Below are 22,621 nucleotides of genomic sequence, written 5' to 3'. Positions count from 1 at the left end.
GCAGGTGAAGACAGGACATTTCTTCCCCACTACAGAGCGACACGCAGTGCAAGCGTGAATGAGAGTGGGGCGGATGGGAAGGTGAAGATGTAAGGAGTAAAGGAAGTGGAGATGGAGGAGTTTAAAAAGCTGGGGCAACAGCTGACAAAGCAACAGTGAGTGCACATGAGAAGAGGAACAAGTGGGTGCAGGATACGATCACAGGATATCTGCACGAGTGAAAGGGAAGGTTTACAAGGTGATGAGTCCTGCCGTGATCTTTGGTTTGGAGAAAGTGGCACTGACACAAAGACGGGGTGGAGACGGAGGTTTTCACTGAGAGTGACCACGAGGTGCAATTTCAGAAATTAATATATCAGAGGGACCGCTCAGCAGTTTGGAAACAAAGTTAGAAGGCAAAATGGTTCGTGCGTGTGCAGGAGGGAGAGTGGATCAACTGAAAGGATGTTGACATGGATTTATTAGACCGTCTGGCTAAATGGTTATTAGGCGAACCATACAAACAAATTAAAATGAGTGTAATCGGTCCTCAATCAAATCAAAAAAAATAATCATGTGCTTTTTTAAACAGTCAAAAAAAAAAAAACACAAAACAACCCACCGATAACAACAGTAATTATATTCAAACATTAAAAAGATCATTTTGAGTACACAGCTTAGTTATATTACTGGATTAAACATTACAGAAACATAGTTAATTTAGGGTAACTATAGCATTTTACATTTGGCAGTAGTCTTATGAATTATTTACAGTGTTAAACACTAAAAACAGTTTGTCTGCAGAATAAACTGAAGGAATTTAGATTTAGATTTTTCTTTGGTTCCAATCTTTCTGATTACTGTACTTGAAGTATTAAAGGTAACAGTAGAAGAAACTACACTAATGAATTAATATCGATTCTCTAAACCATCTATACAGCAGGAGGTCCATCCATTCGCTTCCGCTTATCCTTTTCAGGGTCGCGGGGGGCGCTGGAGCCTATCCCAGCTGTCATAGAGCGAGAGGCAGGGTACACCCTGGACAGGTCGCCAGTCTGTCGCAGGGCCAACACACAGGGACAGACAACCATTCACACTCACATTCATTCGCACATTCACACCTAGTGACAATTTGGATTATCCAATTAACCTATCCCCACAAGCTGCATGTCTTTGGACGGTGGGAGGAAGCCGGAGTACCCGGAGGGAACCCACGCAAACACGGGGAGAACATGCAAACTCCACACAGAAAGACCCCGGCCTGATGTTGGAATTGAACTCAGGACCTTCTTGCTGTGCGGCAACAGTGCTAACCACGGTGCCACCGTGCTGCCTACAGCAGGAGGTGTTTATGTGAAATAAATCAAAGTCAGCTTTAGCTTTCAGGATTATTTATTTACATCGAGAACTATACAAACCATAACCAATATGACAACAACATATAGTGAACAGTGTGCCTTCCCCCCCCACAGTACACTGAACATTATCACATATCAACACTATAAAATGCATTTATGCAGCATGCAAAGCACGGCTGAAGCATGATGTGACCTTTTGACATGTAACCACAGCAAGTACAGCACTCCCATAAACACTGCATACAGTCAGTAACTCAAGTAACATCAAAAAATGTATTTACAAAGGCAGCATTAAAATGTTTTCTACATTTTAACAATAATGCATCGTTTCAAAATAACATGTGCTCATATCTTACTGATTTACAAACAGCCAGGTAAACAATGCCTGGTTACATTCTGGAGCACAAACATTTATTTACAAGGTGAGGGTTTAAAAATTGTTATACCACTCCAGCAAAAATAATCTATAGGAACTATTAAAAAACTACAGAAATTACTCTGACACATGATCAAGTTAAATCCAATGGATCTTGGCTTCAGGTTTCATTAATAGATTCCCTCAAAAAGACCATAAGCTGAAATAAATTGTCTCACAGTGTCATTGCCATCACCTATTTACTGCTGAATATATATTGGCGTTTAAAAACGGACTGAGTGAAGAGATTTTTCACGCAGTTGCATTTCCAGACCTTTGCTGACATACAAACGTTGCTGTACTTTAGTTTTAGCTGCATCAAAGATCTGCACACACACATACATACATTCTCCTGCTTGACCTACACCATTTTTGTGTTTCTAAACATACAGTGTAGGTTTTGGCATTTCAAAATAAAAGTGAACTAAAGAAGTGTTATATCACCATGTAAACTACAGGCGTGCAATAATCACAAACTGATTGTATTTCAACCTATCAGGTATGTGTGAATTAAAAAGTTAAAAGGATCCACTTGGGTTTCATGTAGTTATAAATATATGATTTTTTTTAAATCTTCGTTTAAACATTTAGTTTTATATATAAAATATTACACAAAGGCAGCTCGTGATAGAGGAATTTCCTATCTTTAAAAATTCATTTGGAGAATAGGCACTTTAACCTCCTAGGACCTGGCGTCCACATATTTGGACATCACATTTTGGGTTATTTAGACCAAAATACTCAATTTTGCTCTACAAGGGCCTGATAACCACTTACGAGGACATTATACTGCTACTATTCTATTGAAATTTTAAACAAATATCCCTCATTTGCGGCTCTCATTTTTCTTAGAAACAAAAATTTGGTAAAAAAAAAAAATCTGCTAATTCTTTGTTTTTACATTCATCGTGGCCCAACATGCCCAAATATCAAAGATAAATTAAAAATGCATGCTGTGGAAGAATTCGGGTCTTAAAAGGTTAAAATATAAACTCGATTAAAATAAGCAGCTTTTTTTCTTTGAGTAAAAAGTACAAATTCCCACAGATAGCATTGGTACTCTGGTAAGATTAGCAGTTGGTACCAATCAATCAGAAAGACCTGCAAACACATGGATGCACTGAGAATGCTACTTTTAGCACCATGTTGAGTTTATATGAGCTATACATTCAATGTACAAGACATCCAAAGACATGTGACTTGTATTGTTTTCAGTAATAGAAACACTGCTTAAACCCCCAAAACTGCATCTTAAGGGTAAATTTACAACTAAGAGATTTCTCAGTTAACAACTTTCTCACAAAAGGCACTGATGGTACATTAAAATTCTCACCCTCGTCCAAGTGTTTTGTCTTTTTTGTACACAGTCAACATATACAAATGTCGAGCACTTTGAAGCTAGGTGAGCAATAACACATTCTGAACATTATGTGATATCATTCATGTAAAATCTGATGTGCGGTCATTCTAATATACTGTTTAAAACCCAAAATGAAGTTTATGAAGATCCATTTATGGTCGGATAATATTTTTGTAAAAACAAAAGCATTTTGAATCGATGGATTCTGTTATGTTTTGTGAAACTGATCATTTCAAAGCACATTACAATAAAAAAAATACAACAATCTTCTTTTCACATAATTTCATACTGCTTCAATTAGAAATACTTGGCTAATTAGCCATTAAATCTTATTAGGCTTTTTACAATCATCATGTAGTCAACATTTTTGGTTGGTAGTAGAATTAAAAAAGTCTCCATGTGTCTCCTGAACTTGCAGATAGTCTTTCAGAAAACTTCATGGCTATTTCACAGCACAGATGTTACATTCCTTTTGGGGAAAAAAGGGGTAAAGGATATACTGGTCTCTGGACTCTTTCTTCTTACTGGCTCCTCGTGTTTTCATCTTTCTTGTCGTTGGCTGACGACTGAGCACTTGCATGGTCTGCAGGGACTCAAGGTCTTTGGCCATTTTGGATTTTTAAGCTCATTGTCATGACTGCATGATAATACGTTATGTTTAGGTTAGAATTTAATTGATAATCTTGTGTTGATAGGTCCTTTGTGACATTGTTCTGTGCCAACCTCGACACAGAAAACTTGTAGAGGACAGCTGCAAATGCAATATTTACATTTTTTCCCCGTTTTTCTTTGAGTTGTTAGCGAATTGTAGATTTGTAACTTTTCATTTGTCTAATTTAGTTAGTTGATTGGCGTTTTCACAATAGGTAAGGGCTGTTTTGTTTGTAATGTTGTCCTTACCGCTCCGTGAAACATACTTGCGCCTTCTTTCCTGTACCCCTATTTAAATAAATGTTTTAATAAAACCCTCCCATCTCCTCAGAAACCATCTTCATCTTCTCGGGTGGAGTTTTGTGTATGGTGTAAGAAGGCTTCCTTCTCTGTTTCCATGGACTCTTCCTTTATTGTGCAGCTATCTTCGTAATTGTCACACTTGGCTAACCTCTCCTCTGCACTGTTACGTATACCATAGCCAAAGTAGATGGCAAAACCTACAATTCACATAGAAACATGAATTAATGGACAATAATAATAACAACAAGTTTTAAAAAATAAAATTACATCACAGACGTTAATTGTTACTGCTGGTCTAAAGTACCTATGGTCATCCAGATGGCAAAACGCAACCACGTTCCTTTGTCGAGCTGCATCATCAGGTACACGTTCACAAACATGCTGATGATCGGCACCAGTGGCACCAATGGGACCTGTGGATAGAGTATTTATTGGGTATAAGACTGGCTAAAACTTTGCATTTAAAACAAATTTTACAATCTGCAAAGCAATCTTTGACATACGGGCAACGTAGGAGAATCCCTGACAAAATTAAGTGTTATTTTTTAACGCTCGATTGAAAAATTGTGCAGCACTTTTAATTCAAAACTCACATTTCTTTCCTGACTGAGAAATCAAGACTTATTGTGGAATTACCCAATAAGCCCTAAATGCTTTTTTCTCAATATCTGCTTACAATAAAATCTAAACTGGCATTTTCTGTCTCTAGAATCACATCACATGTTATATAGTACATTAGTATATTATATCTCATATTTAACTCTTTATTCAAACAAGAGCATATTGACTTTTCAGCATTTTACATGGAGGAAGTTACTTTGAAAGAGGATCTGGGTGTTATTGATTATTAATTTCTAAAAGTGATGAGCTCACACTGCTATGTGGGTATGAGATAGCATGAGAAAAGCCTTTAGTAAAAGGACACACACTCACTTTGAAGGTAAGGTTGGTTTTGCTCTGTGGCTGTCTCCATATAATAATGATTAGAACCAGGCAGATAGCCACGATAACACAGAGGGCAGTCAGAGACCAGCGTGCAAATCCTCCCTGAGAAGCTACAACACTGAAGACACACACCAAAACACCTGGTGGGGGGAAAAAAAACAAAATAAACAAGCGATGACACCAGATGATGTGCTGGATCGGTAATCACATGAATAGTTCTGGGACTTTCACCCAGTTTCTCACCAAGTATACTGGTGCAGACGTTGACGATGAGTCCAGAGAGAGATGACGGCTCAGTGTTCGGAGGGTTAATAAGATTTTTGAAAGTGAAACGATCATCAGGTTGCGATAAAATATCAACACTCCCATCCCTATATGTAATTTCAGGCTCATCCTGAGTATTGGCCATCTCATAGGCTGCACTGGGCTGTAAAGGCTGGTACCTTCACAAGACAAAAAAAGAAAATTACAAAAATGAAACTGTAAGAGTCCCTATCCCACTGTTCCCACAACTCAAACGTCTGCATACAACAGAGCTATAATTACTAGCACATTTAAAAATCCATTATGCTAGGATAAGACACCATTCTGATGAGCCGACAGCTGGTTTTCCTGCTTTTCTCTACTCTCTACATCAAAGCAGAGCAGAAAAGCAGTATTAAAGAGACACAAATCTGCTCAGACTGCACTGTGCCATCTAGCTGCTGGTTTCACTCTTCACCTCTGAAACTGTTAGCCCTCTCAACAATTACACAAAGAGACTAACATGCAAGCACAACTGGCCGGGTCACAAAAACACTGAACAGAGAGGCTCATGTTGCAACACATAATAAAATCTCATCGTTAAATATTATTAAATCATTATTATAACCTAACAGCTATCAAATCAATGACATACAAATAATGTGCATTCTTCTTTTTCTTATTATTCCCACTGACATGATTTAGAAAAGGTGGAGGTCAGTCGTTTCAGTACAGTACTGTAGGAATTCCCGAGTAATTATCTGAGTAATTAAAATTACACGACTCTAATAAAAAAATTAATAAATACAATAAAATTAATAAAAATAAGGGACCACTTGATCATCACAGTAAAATTCATAATGTAACAGCTCTAAAACTGTAGTTTTGCTCTTTGTTTGTGCTCCTGAGCTCCTCCTATTCCTGTGTCTCTCAGCATAGTTAAGTATGTGGAAGAGATACCAGGAGACGGCCTGCTACACAAGAGCACGACCAGGCTGTCGCTCTTTGTGTTAGGAAGAACAGCAGGAGCCCTGCCAGAGCTCAGGCCCCCAGAGGCTACTTCCATACGTGCTTCCTACCGAGCTTTTAGAGACTCTGAGACAGTGGGAGGAGGTCGTGGCATCCTGTATTCATACGAGCACGATACTAGTGTGTGAGCACAGGCCCCGCTAGAAGATGCCCTAACCTCATGAAGGGCTGCTCGATGATAATCACGATTATTTTCACTGAAATTGAGATCTCGATTATTTGACGATATTTATTTAACAATAACAATGTATTGAATAATGGCTTTAAAGATTGTCAAAAAACAATATAAAATAGTGTGCAAATACTGATAACAGTGCAAATGTTTGCAATATAAAAAATAAATGAAAAAACATCTATGTTTAGTGAACTTTGCAGTGTTGCTCTGTGGTGCAGCTACGACACTGTAGCAAAGTTTACACACTATGTCTACTTGATCCACGTCTGACTCCGCGAACCCATAATGTTTCCACACCACTGAAGTTTTTTTTTTACCTCTCTTTTCAACCAACGGCAGTCACTCTCCTCTCCAAATAACTTCTGCTTAGCTTTCTGGGCTTCCCTCGGGTCCTCTTAATTGTTGTGACGAGTGTTCGAAATGCAGAGAGGTGCCCTCGATTTGCCACACGGAGCAGCGCGAGAGAAAAGCACGAGGGAGGGGCTAATAATCGGCTCAGTCATTTTTAATGATCGTTGAAAGCCCAGATCGTAATCGAGATTAAAATTCGATTAATTGAGCAGCCCCAACCTCATATCACCTTCATGAACTCTTTCTGACATAAAAACCAGTAAAACTAGACTACAATCAATCAATCATGAGTGATAACGACACAGCAATACTCTATAATAAACATGTGCAAAACCGTCCCCTTTTTGGGGGATGTCTTTGTTTTCCCTTTCCATTGCTCGTGCCTTCACTTATATTTGCACCGAAGCAGGTGAAATGGATTCACAGTGTTTCACGCTTCATAACCAGAGTGTTTAAATATGCCCGAGTTAAACTGTCTTTGTGATGATTAAGTGGTCTCTTAATGTTTTTATTTTCATTATGTCCATTTCTACATTTATCCTCGCCAGACATCATAGACTAGTCTGTTGATATCATTGTGGGAAATTGGGTCAGACCAGAGTGTTCAGTATGCAGTATTAAAATTGAAAATAAAACACTTAAGACTGAATAAATAAGCTAAGAGATGAGGGTTACCTGAGGACCAGCACACAAGCTGCCACCAGAGTATAGGCCAGCAAAGTCCCAATGGACATGAGGTCAACCAGGTCCTTCAAGTCAAACAGGAAGGCCATCACCGCTGCAGGAGACACAGGTGAACCACATGAAGGTTACAAAAGCCATAAAGAACATTAATTGCATGGAAGCAATGCAGACATTGTATTTTTTCAGCTTAATTATTTAGAAGCTTGAACGACTTGCCACCATCCTCCTTCCATAAGGGGGCACTGTTGCCTTTGGCTTCATCTCAGCTACCTACCAGATAAAAGCCCTGCCACAAAGGTGGAGATGATAGGAGTCTTCCTCGCGCTGACACGCGCCAGAAACGAGAAGAGCAGACCATCACGGGCCATAGCAAAGATAATGCGTGGGAGTGGAAACATGGAGCCAAGGAGACTAAGCCAAGGATAAAAGGAAGGAGGAGGAGGAGGCACAGATTTATAACTTGAAAGAATGTGTGTGCAGTGTGGTGTCACACAAGTCCACCATCATTTTCAGCCCAACACCCTGACAGCAAGTTGCTGCGGTCATGCATTGTACTGGTAAATTTACAAACTTGATTAAAGTTGAGTTAGTGTGTTTAAGGCCATGTGTACCAAGAGTTGCCTAGGATCAGAAGAAAGTAACCCCAGCCAGTTTAGTTTAGTTTGTGACCTCACCTGCCGCAAGACCTGATGTTATTGTTGCTATTAGAGGGGTTTTGGTTCGTGTGCTGACTTTAGCCAAGCATTTGAAGAGCAGACCATCTTCTGCCATGGCCCAGATCACTCTGGGCATTGGGAACATGGAGCCTAGTAAACTAGTACACAGGAGAAAAAGAAAAGCATGCCATGCAAGTCAATCCACACAAAATGTATAACAAGTTTCAAAAGATTAAAACAAAAAACCAAAAAAAGTGAGTGGATATAATGTAAATGCATTCAAACTGTAGGTCTACGTGATCGCTGAGCCAGCTGAGAGATTTACTCGCATTCTCATTCAGTTTCAGTGATGTGGAGTGTGACGTTTGGTCATTGTTGTTAATGCAGTTCATCCCACAGGTGTCATTGGCACTGAACTTCAGGCTCCCTACACTTTTATATCAGGCCTTTCATTTCAGTGTCAAGTTTAGCAAATTAGCAAACATGCTGCTATTTAATAATAGCCAAAGAACTACCTAAGAACGAGCATGCCAATTAGTACGGATAAAAACAGTTAGTAAATGTTTTTTTTAAATCCATAAAACAATATATAATTAAGACATAAGCAAAAATACACAATACATCATAATATTTCTAGGAAATTATTCTTGAGATTAAAATTTTCTCCCAAAGTATTTGAAGCTGAATTAAAGTCACCCTGTGGAGTTACCTGCTATTAGCTTGATGTAATAATATTTTATTGTGTGGGACTTTGCTTCAACACAGATGCACTACTCAGTTAATCGGCAGGTGGCATAGCTTATCAAAAAGGCAGCCCAACCACATCCCACTGCAGGCTTGTTTTAACACGTATATGCTTTGTGCTTTTAATATTTTACAAGCAGATATAATTGTAAGACATCAAGAATAAACACAATGCATTTTAGTGAGTAAAACTATGTATACAATATATTTTTGTTACAGGAAAACACCACAGGGCATCTTTCAATAAATCATTCTGCAACTCGGCTCCATAAGATAATACCTTTGATGGTTTCTGCCACTTATTTGCATATTCAATCTCAGATCTAGTTAATCTTAGACTAAGCAAAAAAGACAATAATAATAAAATTATAGAAAGTGTAAAATACATGAATTATTCATTCCTAAAAAAAAAGCGTGCTAAATAATTACAAGTCCTCAATGAATGCTCATGCTGAGAGGCAGCAGGAAACACACTTACCTAGTCGACAGTGCGCATAAAGAGCCAATGGCCACCGCGTAAGTGGCTCCCTCCCAGCCCACATACTTAAAAGCCACAGGAAGAGGGCTGCTCTTGTCCAGCATGTAGTAAGGCATCATCACAGTGAGGGCTGCAGATACACCAAAGTATGCCACAAAGCAAATGAGGAGAGAGGCCACAATGCCAACAGGAATGGCCCTCTGTGGATTCTTTACTTCTTCTCCTGGGGAGGGAACATGATCCAGCATGTTAAGAGAACATAGCTCCTTTATGAGTCACCAATTTAATATAATTTCCCTCACCTGTAGTGGCAATGCAGTCAAACCCTATGAAGGCATAAAAACAGGTTGCTGCACCAGAGAGGACTCCAGTCCAACCGAAGGGCATGAAACCACCAGCACCGAGAAAATCCTCATTTTGAATGAAATCGGACACACTAGAAATAACAGACAGAAAATATTTACTCATTTAATAAAAACCTCTGATGTATCATTAGGGATATAGACATTTGGGAATAAGATATTTATTAAACGCACTTAAAAGTAGAGTTTCTCGTGGCATTAAGGATCTTTTCAGGGTTCAGGTTCCAGTTTTCTTTGTTTCCTTTAACTAAGCCAGAGATGACTACAAACACCAGCACCAGTACATTGATGCAGGTAAACACTTTGTTTACCATGGCTGACTCTTTTACACCAAATACAAGCAGCCCTGCAAGCAGTAAAAACATGAAAGATTAAAGAACATAACCTGAAGCAATAGACAAAACAAGAGAGAGATGCATCCATTTCTGACCTGTCAGAACGACTATGATTACGACAGCAAATATGTCTGGATATTCTGCCAAGACTCCCGGGGCGTTCATGGTCATGTATTGTCTGCAAAAGAGCTCAATCTTCCTTCCAATAAGCTCATCAAAGGTTGCGCTCCATGCCCTGGCCACGCTCGAAGTTCCTGTGCAAACAGTATTCGGTATGTAAACTTAACAAAAATCAAGAGTAGCAGGGAACTCCCTCTTTATTTAAAGCGTCTCACCAATGACATAAGCGAGAATGAGGTTCCAGCCGGTGATAAATGCCCATACTTCTCCAACTGTAACATAGCTGTAGAGGTAAGCCGAGCCAGTTTTGGGAACACGCGCTCCAAACTCGGCGTAGCACAGACCAGCCAAGACTGAAGCCATGGCAGCGATGAGGAAGGAGATGACAATGGCGGGTCCTGAATTTTCTCGGGCTACGGCACCAGCGAGCACGTAGACGCCAGCACCGAGTGTGCTGCCGACGCCCAGGGCCACGAGGTCAAACGTGTTAAGACATCGAGCCAAGCGGGACTCCTCTATGCTACTGTCCACAACCTTCACTCTCAGAAGTTTCTTCCCAATGCCTTTCAGTGTAGACAGAATCATCTTGGTTTACAGTTTGGAGAATTTCGTCAATAGATTCCTGTTGATAAAGCGGAACAGAAATAAGGACAAAATAAGAAAAGAGACTACGCAACTGTCAATAAGCAAATGAAGACGATCTAAATCCAAAGAACATTTGGTTTAAATGTAACACGTATAACATGTATGTTTACAACACTAGAAACTATAAAGTTATTAGTCTGCAAAAAGAAAAAAAACCTATCCCATAATTCTTGCCATTACTGTAGGACTACAGTTATCAGTATTGTCATCCATTAGTTAATTGGATAACAAATACTTTTGCTTATTAATGAACAAAAATAGATACAAAAAGACAAAAACAATTAAAAACAGGTCTTTTAAATTGTAGGAATTTTAATAATTGTAATGCCTAAATAACTAAATCGATTAATTGTATTTATGTGCCTTATTAAAATCTAAGTTTTTACAGAAAACATTTTTTAAATGCAAAAATAAATGAATAAATAATCACAAGTACAGTTACATCAAGGCATGCTTGCAACCTGAATTACGGCACACAATAAAACAGCCTTTACTCTGTGTTCTTCGAAGGCTTTCTTACATTAGCAAGAGGCACCAAAAATGTTCAGACTTTATTGCATCTTCTAGATGAGGAAAATTTTGTTGCGTGTTGAAGTGTTTTTGCACGTGTGGTAACACATGTGGAATGTGGTAGTGAATGAGTGAGTACGCGTGTAAAGCAGTTGCGGTGGCTGCAATGAGGAAAAGCAAGCATATCAACATTGCATTGCTGCGATGTTTCCTGCAGCAGAAAACTGACATTCTGATGGTGTACATAACAATAATTGATGTTAATGCAACCTAACAACTTTTACCTAGTAATGGTTTTAATGAGCTTCTGTTTGAAAGTAAGAAAAACGTTTTCTTTCACTCCACCTGAACTCATCATCTGTACAAAGGCTCAGCCTCTTTGCTCTTTCCTGTTAATGACACTCTTCCATAGCTTAATACAGGAGACATAAAATTCACTAAAGTTTGTTGGCAGATCAAAGTGAAATTAATGTTACTGACTGTATATTCTTACTGATAAATAACATATAAAAAGACCAAACAAATGACTGAATGCATGAAAATTCCAGTGACAGCGTGATTGTACAGGCTGCACTTCCGAAACTTTAGATCTGGGATTTATTCAGTTGTACTAGCATACTAGAAGAAATAGCAGAAGCAGAAACAGCTGTTTGTCTGCTCCCTTTTTTATAAGAGGCTGCCTCTACAGGTAACTCTGTTTAATTTTGCAGAGTTTTTACATGCCCTTCCAGACACGACCCTAAGGGGATTCAATTTCTCCTCCCAGAATCGAACTGGGAACTTTCCCTGTTCACTTGTTAGCCAAAGATGTCTACCACTACACAGCGGTGTCAGCCCAGGGTCCAGAATCAGTCCAGCAAACACTCCAATCAGGCCCACTGAACAGCTTTTGAAAATGTTAAGGAGCAAATAGATTTTTACATGGACTTTAATACGTTTTAAAGCTTTTCCTATTGTTAAAGACCCCACCCCACCTTTTCCATTCATACAACATCAAACTAAGTACCACTAAATTAAGTAATAGATAAACAATCAAATGACAAAAAAAAGCTCCTGATTTTTCCACCATTTACTATCCGTTCGTTAAGTCTGACGTCACTAGCCGTGTCTGGGCCTAAACTCCGCTGCAGGTCCATATATCAAACGATCACTATGGCACTACTGAGAGTTGAAAAACTGTCTAAAGTCTTTCATCTTTAATAAAATGATCAGCGTTCTGCTCTACCAGGTGTAACAACTGAGTTTAACATCCAGGCATCCATGAAAATGGAATTTATGACATTTAACGGAGTTAGAAGTTAGCAGGAAGTTAGCTCGCTAGCTTCTATCTAAATACAATATAGCATGTCCTGACTGCGGGGTTTTGGAAACAAATTAAAACGTACAGCTCTGTTATCACTTCCAACATAAATGAAGACAGAAAACTAAACAGCAGTGATGTTTGTAGGGTTACTGAAGTTTGGCTAGCTGGTATATAATGATGTGCTACGTGACCGCTAGCGACACACGCATAATATAAACAAGCTAACTATTTTTCCACTTGATAAAAGTTAACGTGAGTGTTCTCAGTGGTCAGGAACAAATGTAATCGCATGGCAGGATGCTGTAAACAGACCAAACTTCAGCCAGGAGAACAACTGAGATAATCCATCCACAATTGGAGGTTAGTCATTCATATACTGCTGCATGGGCTGGGCTGTAGTTACATCCTAAGGTTTTAAAAACTGAGCTTAAATAAATGATTAGCGGTAATAAAAGCCGAGGGATCCCAACAGTAATCACTGACTGTTTTAGGAACTTTTTGAGATTAGATAGAAGAAAATACAAAACATTAAACATGTTAACAACACAAAAGCCATATTAAACGCAGACTACTTTAGGCCCGGAAGCAGGATTCGTCACGTCATCACTTAACGACCGGATAGAATTTTTTTTGTTTTTTTGTTTGTTTGTTTTTTACATTGATTTCAGAGTGTAATAAATAAATAAATAAAATGTATACATGTTAATGAAAACTTTACATTATATAATTAAAAGGACAGTTAGGGCAATTAACTACCAGGATTTTGGGGGTAATTTTACACATTTATCATGTGGTCTGGCCCGTCTGGCTGGATGTGGCCCACAATATAAAATTATTTTGACATCCCTGCTATAGAGCCACAAAATATACTGCATATCAAAGGACAGAAAGACCTCCTCCCCCTGCCTTAAAAAAAAAAAAACACACACACACAAAAAAACCACACACCCACACACATGTGCGTAAACACACAGTGTCAATGAAGCTCTTCCAGCCTAACTTGCTAAACCACCGATCTTGCTTCTTAGCACATTTCTCAGGTTATTTCTACTCGAAACAAGTTTTGATCACGTAGGATTTACTGTATATCAGCTTTCTTGATTTGTATAGTCACATCACACCAAATCAAACTGCATCAGCATTTATTCTGAAGATGTCAAACAAAGCTACACATTGCAGCATTAATGAATGCTGTGTTCAACAGAGAAAGTATGACCCATTGATTTGTATCGTCTGCACTGAATAAGTAGATTGGACTTCAATCACATTTTCTGTTCTCTACATTTACTGTTATCAACATTTCATGCTTCTGTTTACAATGGAAAGCGCATTACAAATCAATTTGAGCTTCTTTATCAGTACGTTTGCACATGCAGTAGGAGGTTCACGACACAGATTACACAATCGCCAAGTAATTAACATGAGCAATAAGTGAAATAACGCAGAATAAACAGTAACGACAGTTGTATGTATTTAAAAACAGTTAAGTCAAACCACGATGCTCCCAATCATGTCAGACCAGCGTTTACGGCAATTCTTGGCAATGGATTGCTCAATCTTAAAGTCCCTTTTAAAACATCACATCAGAGACGGCTATAGACCTGCCAAACAATACTGACGTGTGCTCACTTTTACAACACAGTGCAGAGCAGGAACTTCTACCTTTACTGATGAACTCAGCTGCTCTGCTTTTAGCTCCACGTTGCAACTTCTCTCTTTAGTTCCAGAATCAGTTTCAGAAGAACAGAGTTGGGGGAGACGTTTACAAGCATCGGTTAGACATATGACCCAGAAGCCTCTTAGTGTACAAAACATTCAGGTGTCTGTCTCACAAATAGAACAGTGACACATCACATGGTTCAGGAGCAGCTGTGATGCCACATATAATCCCTCAGGGGCTAAACAAACAGACTCCGGCAGGTTTTTGTCAATTCAAGAACACAGCAAGGCTATGAAAATTATGATCTGATTATATTACTTCACACTCTTACAGCAATTTATTCAAGGAAACTTGGGTTGCCTTGTATTAGGAATTAATGTAGAAGAAAAAGAACTCTATGACTGGTGAGCAGACACATTAACAGTAGAGAACTGAATATCTGGAGAAGGAACTGGATTTGGAGATTATGATCACAAGACAATCCACAATCCAGGCTTTACTTTATGAGTTTATAGCCAAACAAGCCGGTTTAGACCAAACGTATGCACAAGGAGCTAGTACTCAATAAATCTGCAGCTAAATGAAGGTCAGGTATTTATTTTTATTCTTATTTTGAAAGTGGCAACCTGTGAGTGATTAAAATGTGCACATTTTCCATGCGAAGATGTTAGGAATTGTTTAACTGCAGAGCTAGCTTCAATGACTCCTTACTTGGGTTTCAAATTTCCCCAGAATGCATTTAGCTCTTCATCTCTGGCACGACCCTCCACCCCCCACCCCTAGTCTGTTGATATGACCAGCTGAAGTTAGTTTGCAGTTGATGGTGATAAGCAGATGGTTTATCTAATCATGTGCCAAGTGCTTTTGAGAGTGCTAGTGCTTTTCCAAACACTTTACAAGGACAATATTCCAGATGGATCTGTGTAATAAACCATCTGCCATGTCAGGTTAGGGTACCACCACCGCTAGTCAGAAAGTCCTCTGTCTGACCTTGACACTTCTGAGTTGCCTTTCTAGGTTGTGGTGACCTGGTCACCTAGGTATTTCAATTCTGTGCGATTACACCAAAATGCGGTTGCCAAAACAAACAGGGCTGAAACTAAAAAGGAAATAAGTACATCTGGTATCAGTGGAAAATGTTAAAAGTAGTAAGGCATGGAAGAATTTGCCCTTATAAGCTGCCTGAGGAAAACGAACGTCATTTTCCTGGGATAAAAAAAAAGTGACAAACTGCAGAGAGCTGCCGAAGCGTTCACATGATGTGGCGTGTAACGGCTGAGCTAAAAACAGAGGGTGGGCGGGAAAAGACACTGCCCTCTTTTCAGCCAATCAATGAGCACAACACCTGCGCATGGCACATAGGGGTACACAAGTATATTTGGAACAGAAGTCAATCGCATGCTTCTCACTTTTTGGCTGTAGGCAAAACATTGCTCCTTCAAATGCCTTTGATAAATGCTGTGACACTGGTATACGTTTGAGGATGACAGGAGGAAAACATTGAGAACTTAAAACTTTGAGCTAACAAAGTAACTACAGCTCTGGTCAAAACCAAAACAAGAAAGAAAAAAACAATCACAGGTAAACTGGATTAGGTATTTGAGGTTCTGGGAAAGACTTTTGGTATTCCAATTTTAATAGAAACAACATCTCAAAAGACTCTCTTCGTGTACATTGATTGAAAAGATAGTATTATAGCCTTGAAATATGTTTGTCTGGTACCCAGTCCAACATTAGGATGGCTCGTTGTTGACTTAAAATGGTAGATCTATTGCAAACCCAACTGTGCTTAGGGTTATGCGATAAGACCGAAATCTCATATCCCGATATAAGACATTTATCATCCCGACAACGATATATATCACAAAAATTTTACATTTTCTCTAAATTCTGTGAATCTCTTATTTTGAAAAATCTCAACAGGATCTTTAGTTTCATTGTGAAAGGTTTATGTGGAAAATAAACAAGGGGACGGCAGAGCCACATGCTGGGTTTACCATCGTTGTTGCTAACGACAACGCGTAAAAACTGTTGCTTGTCCGTCCATAGTGTGGTTATTTTAAATATAAGAAAAAGAGCGAACTTTAAGAAATTATTATAGCCACCGAAACTGCCGTAAACAGTTCATTTTGCGACACCACGAAACAAACGATAGCGAAATATGAAATGACAGACGTTTTCATATCGTCTTCCGATATTTATTTCCAAAAGTTGATTCTATTCATCTGGACGTAGCGTTTTCTGGGAGAAACGTTTCGTCACTCATCCAAGTGACTTCTTCAGTCTCAGCTGACTGCAGGTTTCCCCAATCTTATAAACAGTACATTTGCATAATGACTGAAACCAGCCCACTGTAGGAACAATGGGCTGTGAGGTCACAGCCCATTGTTCCTGACTGAAGAAGTCACTTGGATGAGTGACGAAGCGTTTCTCCCAGAAAACGCTACGTCCAGATGAACAGAATAAACTTTTGGAGATTTATTTTCCTGGATGATTGAGAATGCATCAAGATGTCCGATATATATTGTTATATCGAACAGCCCTAACTTCCTCTCAAAAAAAACAAACAAACAAACAAACTAACTATCCATCCAAACACGCAACCTGACACTGTTTAACCCGAATTTGAGAAACGTTGTTAACCCTCTTCAATTTCAAAATTTTTTGCATGAATCTGAAAGTAGCCAAAAGCCATAAGAGCCAATTCAGGTGACCTCTAAACACCTGGCACTAGACTGCTATTACAACAAGCCCATCTGCCCTTGTGGGGATGTGGCACATGAGCGAGTTCATAACACAGACGTCTTTCTTACACAAGCCAAACAAACTTTCCTTTCCAGGAGAATCTGACCTTGTGACACTGAAGGTACGACAAACAAGCAACAGCATCCAGTCATTAAAGACATAGTTTGCACAATTTTTTGAGTTGTTTTGAGCTGTTCATACCTTTAAGTAATGAAGCTCTGAAGTATGTCTTAAACACTGCTGTACGGTTTTTCCTGACCTTGTGGAAGAAAACAGAGAAACTCTGATATAAAGGACCCCCACCCACTCATGCTTGACCTAAATAAATCATACTTCCCTGTGATGCTAAAAGATGAAAATAATAGTGGAATGGGTTACCACTTTCTCGGGTTAATGGATGCCTGTGAAATTCTGCAAAGTGTTTGACCTTGCGTACATTTCTATAGGAACCTATTTTAGAATAATTCCTGCGTTTCACATTTTTGTTTTACTATGCTGCTTTGACTTTGTTGCATGTGGGAATGTCAGTCTCAAGGGAATCGTGGTACCTGTATCATCCAGAATTATTTTTGTTTTCAAACAGTAAACCCTCAAAATTACCATGAAATTCATTCCCATGAGTGTAAATAAAGAGTATAAGATAACTAAATTTCTGTAGACGTTCACATGGGCTCAATGAGACATTACACAGACTTGTGCTAGCAAGATGGCAGGGTGAATATCATTTAACCTCCTAAGACGTGAACTCTTTCATGGCATGCATTTTTAATTTCTTTTTGCTATTTGGTCTTATTGGGACCTGATGAATGTAAAAACAAAGAATTAACAGATGTTTACCTAATTTTTGTTTCTGAGAAAAATGAGACCCACATATGAGGACATTAGCTTTAAATTCCGATAGAACAGTGGCAGTATAATGTCCTCGTAAGGGTCCTTGCAGAGCAAGATTTTGTATTTTGGTCTAGACCAGGCATGGGCAAACTACGGCCCGGGGGCCACGTGCGGCCCGTTAAACGTTTTGATCCGGCCCGCCAAACTTGAAAAAAATTTAATAAATTAACCTTGTTTTATTTCCCCTGCAATTCTGATGTTTCCTCACTAGATGGCACACTCTAGATATATTGGCTTTGTTGAGGTGAAGCGTAGGCCTATTACTCCACGTTTGCACTTTACCCTGTGACCCACCGCCCTTCTATGAAGATGAGCAGACCCAAGAAAAGGAAAGTGGACGGAGAATGTCGAGTGTTCAATAAGGAGTGGACAACTAAATATTTTTTCACTGAACATCATCTGCTGTTTGCCTGATATGCCTAGAAACCATGGCGGTTTTTAAAGAGTATAATATTAGCCGTCACTTTGCCACAAAGCACGCTAATTATGCTAGCAAGCTCTCAACAAAAGAACGGGAAGCTGCTGCTGAGAAGTTGGCAGATAATTTGAAGGCTCAGCAAAGTTTTTTTCACCGTCAAACTGCCATTCAAGAGTCAAGGCCAGTTTTATGCTTTCATTCAAAATAGCAAAGGCCAGCAAACAACTGTCAGAGGGCGAGTTTTTAAAAGAATGTATGGTAGAGACAGCAGGTGTTTTGTGCCCGGAGACCAAAGACAAATTTGAGAAAATCAGTTTATCACGGAGGACAGTGACTCGCCGTGTAGAACTAATAGATGAAGATATCACCAGTATATTAAACAAAAAGGCGAAGTCATTCACTTTTTATCGCCACAACAAAACTAACTCCAGACTTTGATGCGCTGGCTAAAAAAGGAGACCAACACTGCTCCCATTAAAATGTGTGTGTCTCCGTGATACGCACGCTGTTAAAATGAACAGTGCGCGCGGATCAAATATAACGCTTCACAGACTGACTTGCTGCAACTGTTTCGTTCTTGCACTGGTCGTTGTTGACTTTTGGCACCGGGGAAACAAATTGAATAAAAGGAACAGGACAAGTACATCTGCATCTCCTACCGTTTTTGGGGGAAAAAAAAAAAAAAAAAAAAAAAAAGAGTCAGGAGGAGAGTGATGTGATATCCTGAAGGATAACAGAACTTTCAGTGCTTTAAAATAAAATGTTCATTTATTTGATTTTCAGTGTTTAAAGACTCATTTCGAAGTCAGAGATTTTATTGTAATGCTTTTCGTCATTTTCATTGGAAATTAAAGCACATGTTTTCTCCATATCCCAAGATGTGTATTTTTCCCCCAATGAGGTGATGTTTTCAAAGCATGCCATCTATCTGCTCCTGTTCCGGCCCCTTTGTCAAATGTTAGAACTCAATGTGGCCCACGAATCAAAAAGTTTGCCCACCCCTGGTCTAGACAACCCAAAATGTGATGTCCACATATGTGGACGCCAGGTCCTAGGAGGTTAATGTCTGATACGACTGATTTGGATTCTTGTGTTCGTGCAAACAGCTTCAGCAAGTAATGTTTAGAAAAGCTGAAGGTGCAGTCTACTTATTGCTCTGTTATTTGGTATGCACAATTCACACAAACAGTGTAATCAACAACAGCACATTCTATGAAATGATGTGATGTTGACACCATGATTTAAAGTCAGGCCATAAATGTTATCTTTGTTAAAACGCAGCTTACAGACTTTTAACTGATTCACTGTTGACATCCTGTACCTTCCCTATGCTTTTTTACTTTATTAATTCATATATTGTGTGTTATAGTAACACCAAAACAGCATTTAAACGATAACTTTCACACTAAAAAAAAGGAAAAAAATGCTAAAGTGTATTAAAATTTTGAGTCCTGGCTCATAAAAAAATGATTAATTCAGATATCATTGGATATCACACACACAGACACAGACTGAGCGAGGGGAGCTGCTGCCTGCGAGTGCGCTGTTGGAGAAACGCAGCCAGGCAGCCAGAGGAGAACAGAAGTTCGACCAGGTACCAAAGCAAATCATTCGTACTGTACAAATAATGTAAATATGACGGTGTATCACGAAAGATTGATATCAAACTGATCACTTGACCCATATTACGTTACTCGCTCTTCAAATGAATCAACAAATGGCGAAATGAGAAGCCGAACAACAACAATGCTGTTTCTTTAGAGAGTCTTAGCTTACATGTGTGTTTATTTCATATTTTCAGATGTTTCCCTCCACGGCTAAATAAATCTGTTTCAGAAATGTACTGATATACAAGAATGGACATAAGGGGCTTCTTTCAAAGAAAAAACTCTGGTAGATGTTATTTTATATATTATGCTTTGTATGTTGTTCAGTATATTTCTATGCAAAACAAGAGGAATTTCAATACACAGCAGTATATTCACAGTTTAAACCAGATAGTTACACACACTTTATGGAAAACACAAGAACATTTTTTACTGTACAACATCAATTTAGAGTAAACTTGTTTTGTTTGGGATAAATAAATATTGAAATATCTTTTTAATTAGTTAAATGTCAGGATAAAGAGAGACAGAGCAGTCTATTTTTTATCACTTTCATCAAATTTAGGAGTACAAATACACTAAGTTTATTGTTAATTAATAAGAAAACTGCAGACGATTCCATTCTGAGCTGAAGAAGCTTCTGATAGGTTAGAGTCCATGTGAGTAAACTGGTGGCACACCTGTGGATGCATATAAGGCAAAACACAGAGGGTGTTTCTTTGAAATGGGAAAATCAAGAGATATCAACCAAAACACCAGGAAAAGAATTGTGGAGCTCCATAAGTGTGGCTCAGTTTGAATACAATTTGGTGCCATTTACAATTAAGAAATACAGACAGTTTCTCTCTTTACTCTTAAAGTTAACAAATATGTTTTTATATTTATCAATCTAAAAAAATAAACATTTAGTCTGATTTAATGTTACAATTAAAAAAGTGTTTTTAATTATCTGGTTTCAACTGTATATTTGATGATGTTGGTGTTTGGTTTGATTGTCAGCACAGAGAGGGAGAGAGAGGAGCAGAGATTGAGATGGAGAATGAGGTCAGAACAGAGAGGGAACAAGAGCAGGTGAGACAGACATGTTAGTCAAATGGTTGTTTAAGAAAAGTATCACCATATCATAGGTACTCATGTATCTCGTACCTAGTGTTTCTTTTTAGGTTTGTTATTTTTCAAATTCTATATTTATTAGGTTTTGCAGGCTTGTTTGCACAACAAAGCTAAATAATTATATAAACTTTTCTCAATCTAAATAGTGCACTTTGGTAGAATTAAAAAATAAGTGTAGTGCAGGGGTATGATTATTTTTAGTGCTACTATCATCTAGTTCTGATTCTGTCTTGGTTAAGTCCTAAGTAGTTCTGATTTTGAACTGTTGTAGTCCTGTTTTAATTCTGGATCAATTCTGGCTCTGGTTGAATTGGGTTTAGTCCTCGTGTCTTGATACAGCCCGACTTTGTTCTGCCTTGCTGCTTAATTAAAAAGCTAGTTTAAGGTGTCCCGAATATGTGGTATATATTTTTCCCTATATGAAGTCATTCTTTTTTGAACAAAACTCAAAACAGAGCCTATTAATCTTTCAGTCATTTCACCCCCACCCCACATGCATACTATCCTTTAGAGCTAAGCCCCAGGTGTATCAAATGTCTGCCTCCGCCTCTGATTGAGAGAAAAGTAAGTCTGAACAGATTCTTGGTGTTTTGTATGGTTTACTCCTAAATCTAAATTGTTAATCCTATCACAGTTTTACTAAACAAACAAACAAACAAAAACATGCAGTTTTCTATGGTTACAAAATGCAACATATGCTTACTTAAACCTTATGAAATTGCAACATTTCCCCAAAACCTTAAACAAGCTATTAAAACAAATGTTAATACAAAGAGATTGCATTGTACCTGTGTCTGTGTCTGAGCTACTTGCGTACAGCGCTACAGCGTGGGTTCACACCAGATAGGTCACTGCTGGAAATGACTCCTGACTCCTATAAAAGGCAATGTTTCTCCGCGTGCAAAGACCAGTCTTTTATAAAGTCGCACAAACAGTCGGAACTCTAAAACGGCGGATCAATACATAACTTCACCCACTGGACTACTTTAAGGTCTGCTGGTATGAACGGAAATGTAAAACCCACTCCCCGATAAAACCCCCATCTGGAAGTTGCATCAGCCCTCCTTGACTTTAACACTACGTGCACCGCTTCCTTGGGAACTATTACAGTCAAGGCTGAGAAACGAAATGTTGCTGTTCTCTCACACCCTAATAAATTAATTTATAAGCAAAAGCATGCTCGTGAAGTCTTGCCTAGTTCAGGAAGAGTTCAGACGCTCCATTTCTGTCCACCGTGGAATGAAAAATGTTCCGCCTACAACGGACAATCCGGCGGGGAACAACTCGAGCGCGCCCACGGAGGTGTGTCACTGTGGCTCCACCCAGAGAACTTATTGTTAAGGAGCCTCGCAGGCACCAGATGGCACTCTTTACAAGTAAAAGCTTCAGCAGCTTCTCCCTAAGAATCCCTGATGGTGATCAGACACAACAACACACCCTGCAGTCATGTGTTAATTTTAAAATTAGCCCTATATCAGTGCGCATACATTGACATTTTCCCCCTGCTGTTCCTCCTTCCTTTCATCAATGCATACAAACAC

The 22,621-nt window shown here is 38.8% G+C and overlaps 1 protein-coding gene across 5 annotated transcripts; it reads right to left on the bottom strand.

The window, feature by feature from the left end:
- Nucleotides 1-1,353: 1,353 nt before the first annotated feature.
- Nucleotides 1,354-22,362, bottom strand: LOC102794249 (high affinity cationic amino acid transporter 1-like). Of its 5 annotated transcripts, none has more exons than XM_087851122.1 (13): nucleotides 22,275-22,346; nucleotides 21,869-21,954; nucleotides 10,404-10,810; nucleotides 10,164-10,322; nucleotides 9,908-10,079; nucleotides 9,674-9,807; nucleotides 9,372-9,594; nucleotides 8,168-8,307; nucleotides 7,485-7,587; nucleotides 5,255-5,454; nucleotides 5,000-5,151; nucleotides 4,371-4,479; nucleotides 1,354-4,263 (listed from the first exon to the last, which is right to left on the bottom strand). In XM_087851122.1, the coding sequence occupies exons 3-13, from the start codon at nucleotides 10,771-10,773 to the stop codon at nucleotides 4,091-4,093; spliced, it is 1,935 nt and encodes a 644-aa protein (XP_087707248.1). In that variant the 5' UTR covers nucleotides 10,774-10,810; nucleotides 21,869-21,954; nucleotides 22,275-22,346; the 3' UTR covers nucleotides 1,354-4,090. The 5 variants fall into 5 exon arrangements, with proteins under 5 accessions (XP_087707248.1, XP_087707249.1, XP_035766130.2 ...); XM_087851123.1 differs by lacking the exon at nucleotides 8,168-8,307 and adding an exon at nucleotides 7,768-7,904; XM_035910237.2 differs by having other exon boundaries at nucleotides 21,898-21,954.
- Between the last annotated feature and the right edge of the window lie 259 nt (nucleotides 22,363-22,621).

Source organism: Neolamprologus brichardi, chromosome 14 (genome assembly GCF_056152115.1).
Source record: "Neolamprologus brichardi isolate AB-2024 chromosome 14, ASM5615211v1, whole genome shotgun sequence".
Classification (NCBI taxonomy): domain Eukaryota; kingdom Metazoa; phylum Chordata; class Actinopteri; order Cichliformes; family Cichlidae; genus Neolamprologus; species Neolamprologus brichardi.
The sequence above is the reverse complement of the archived record's forward strand: the minus strand, read 5'-3'. Positions and strand labels throughout refer to the sequence as shown.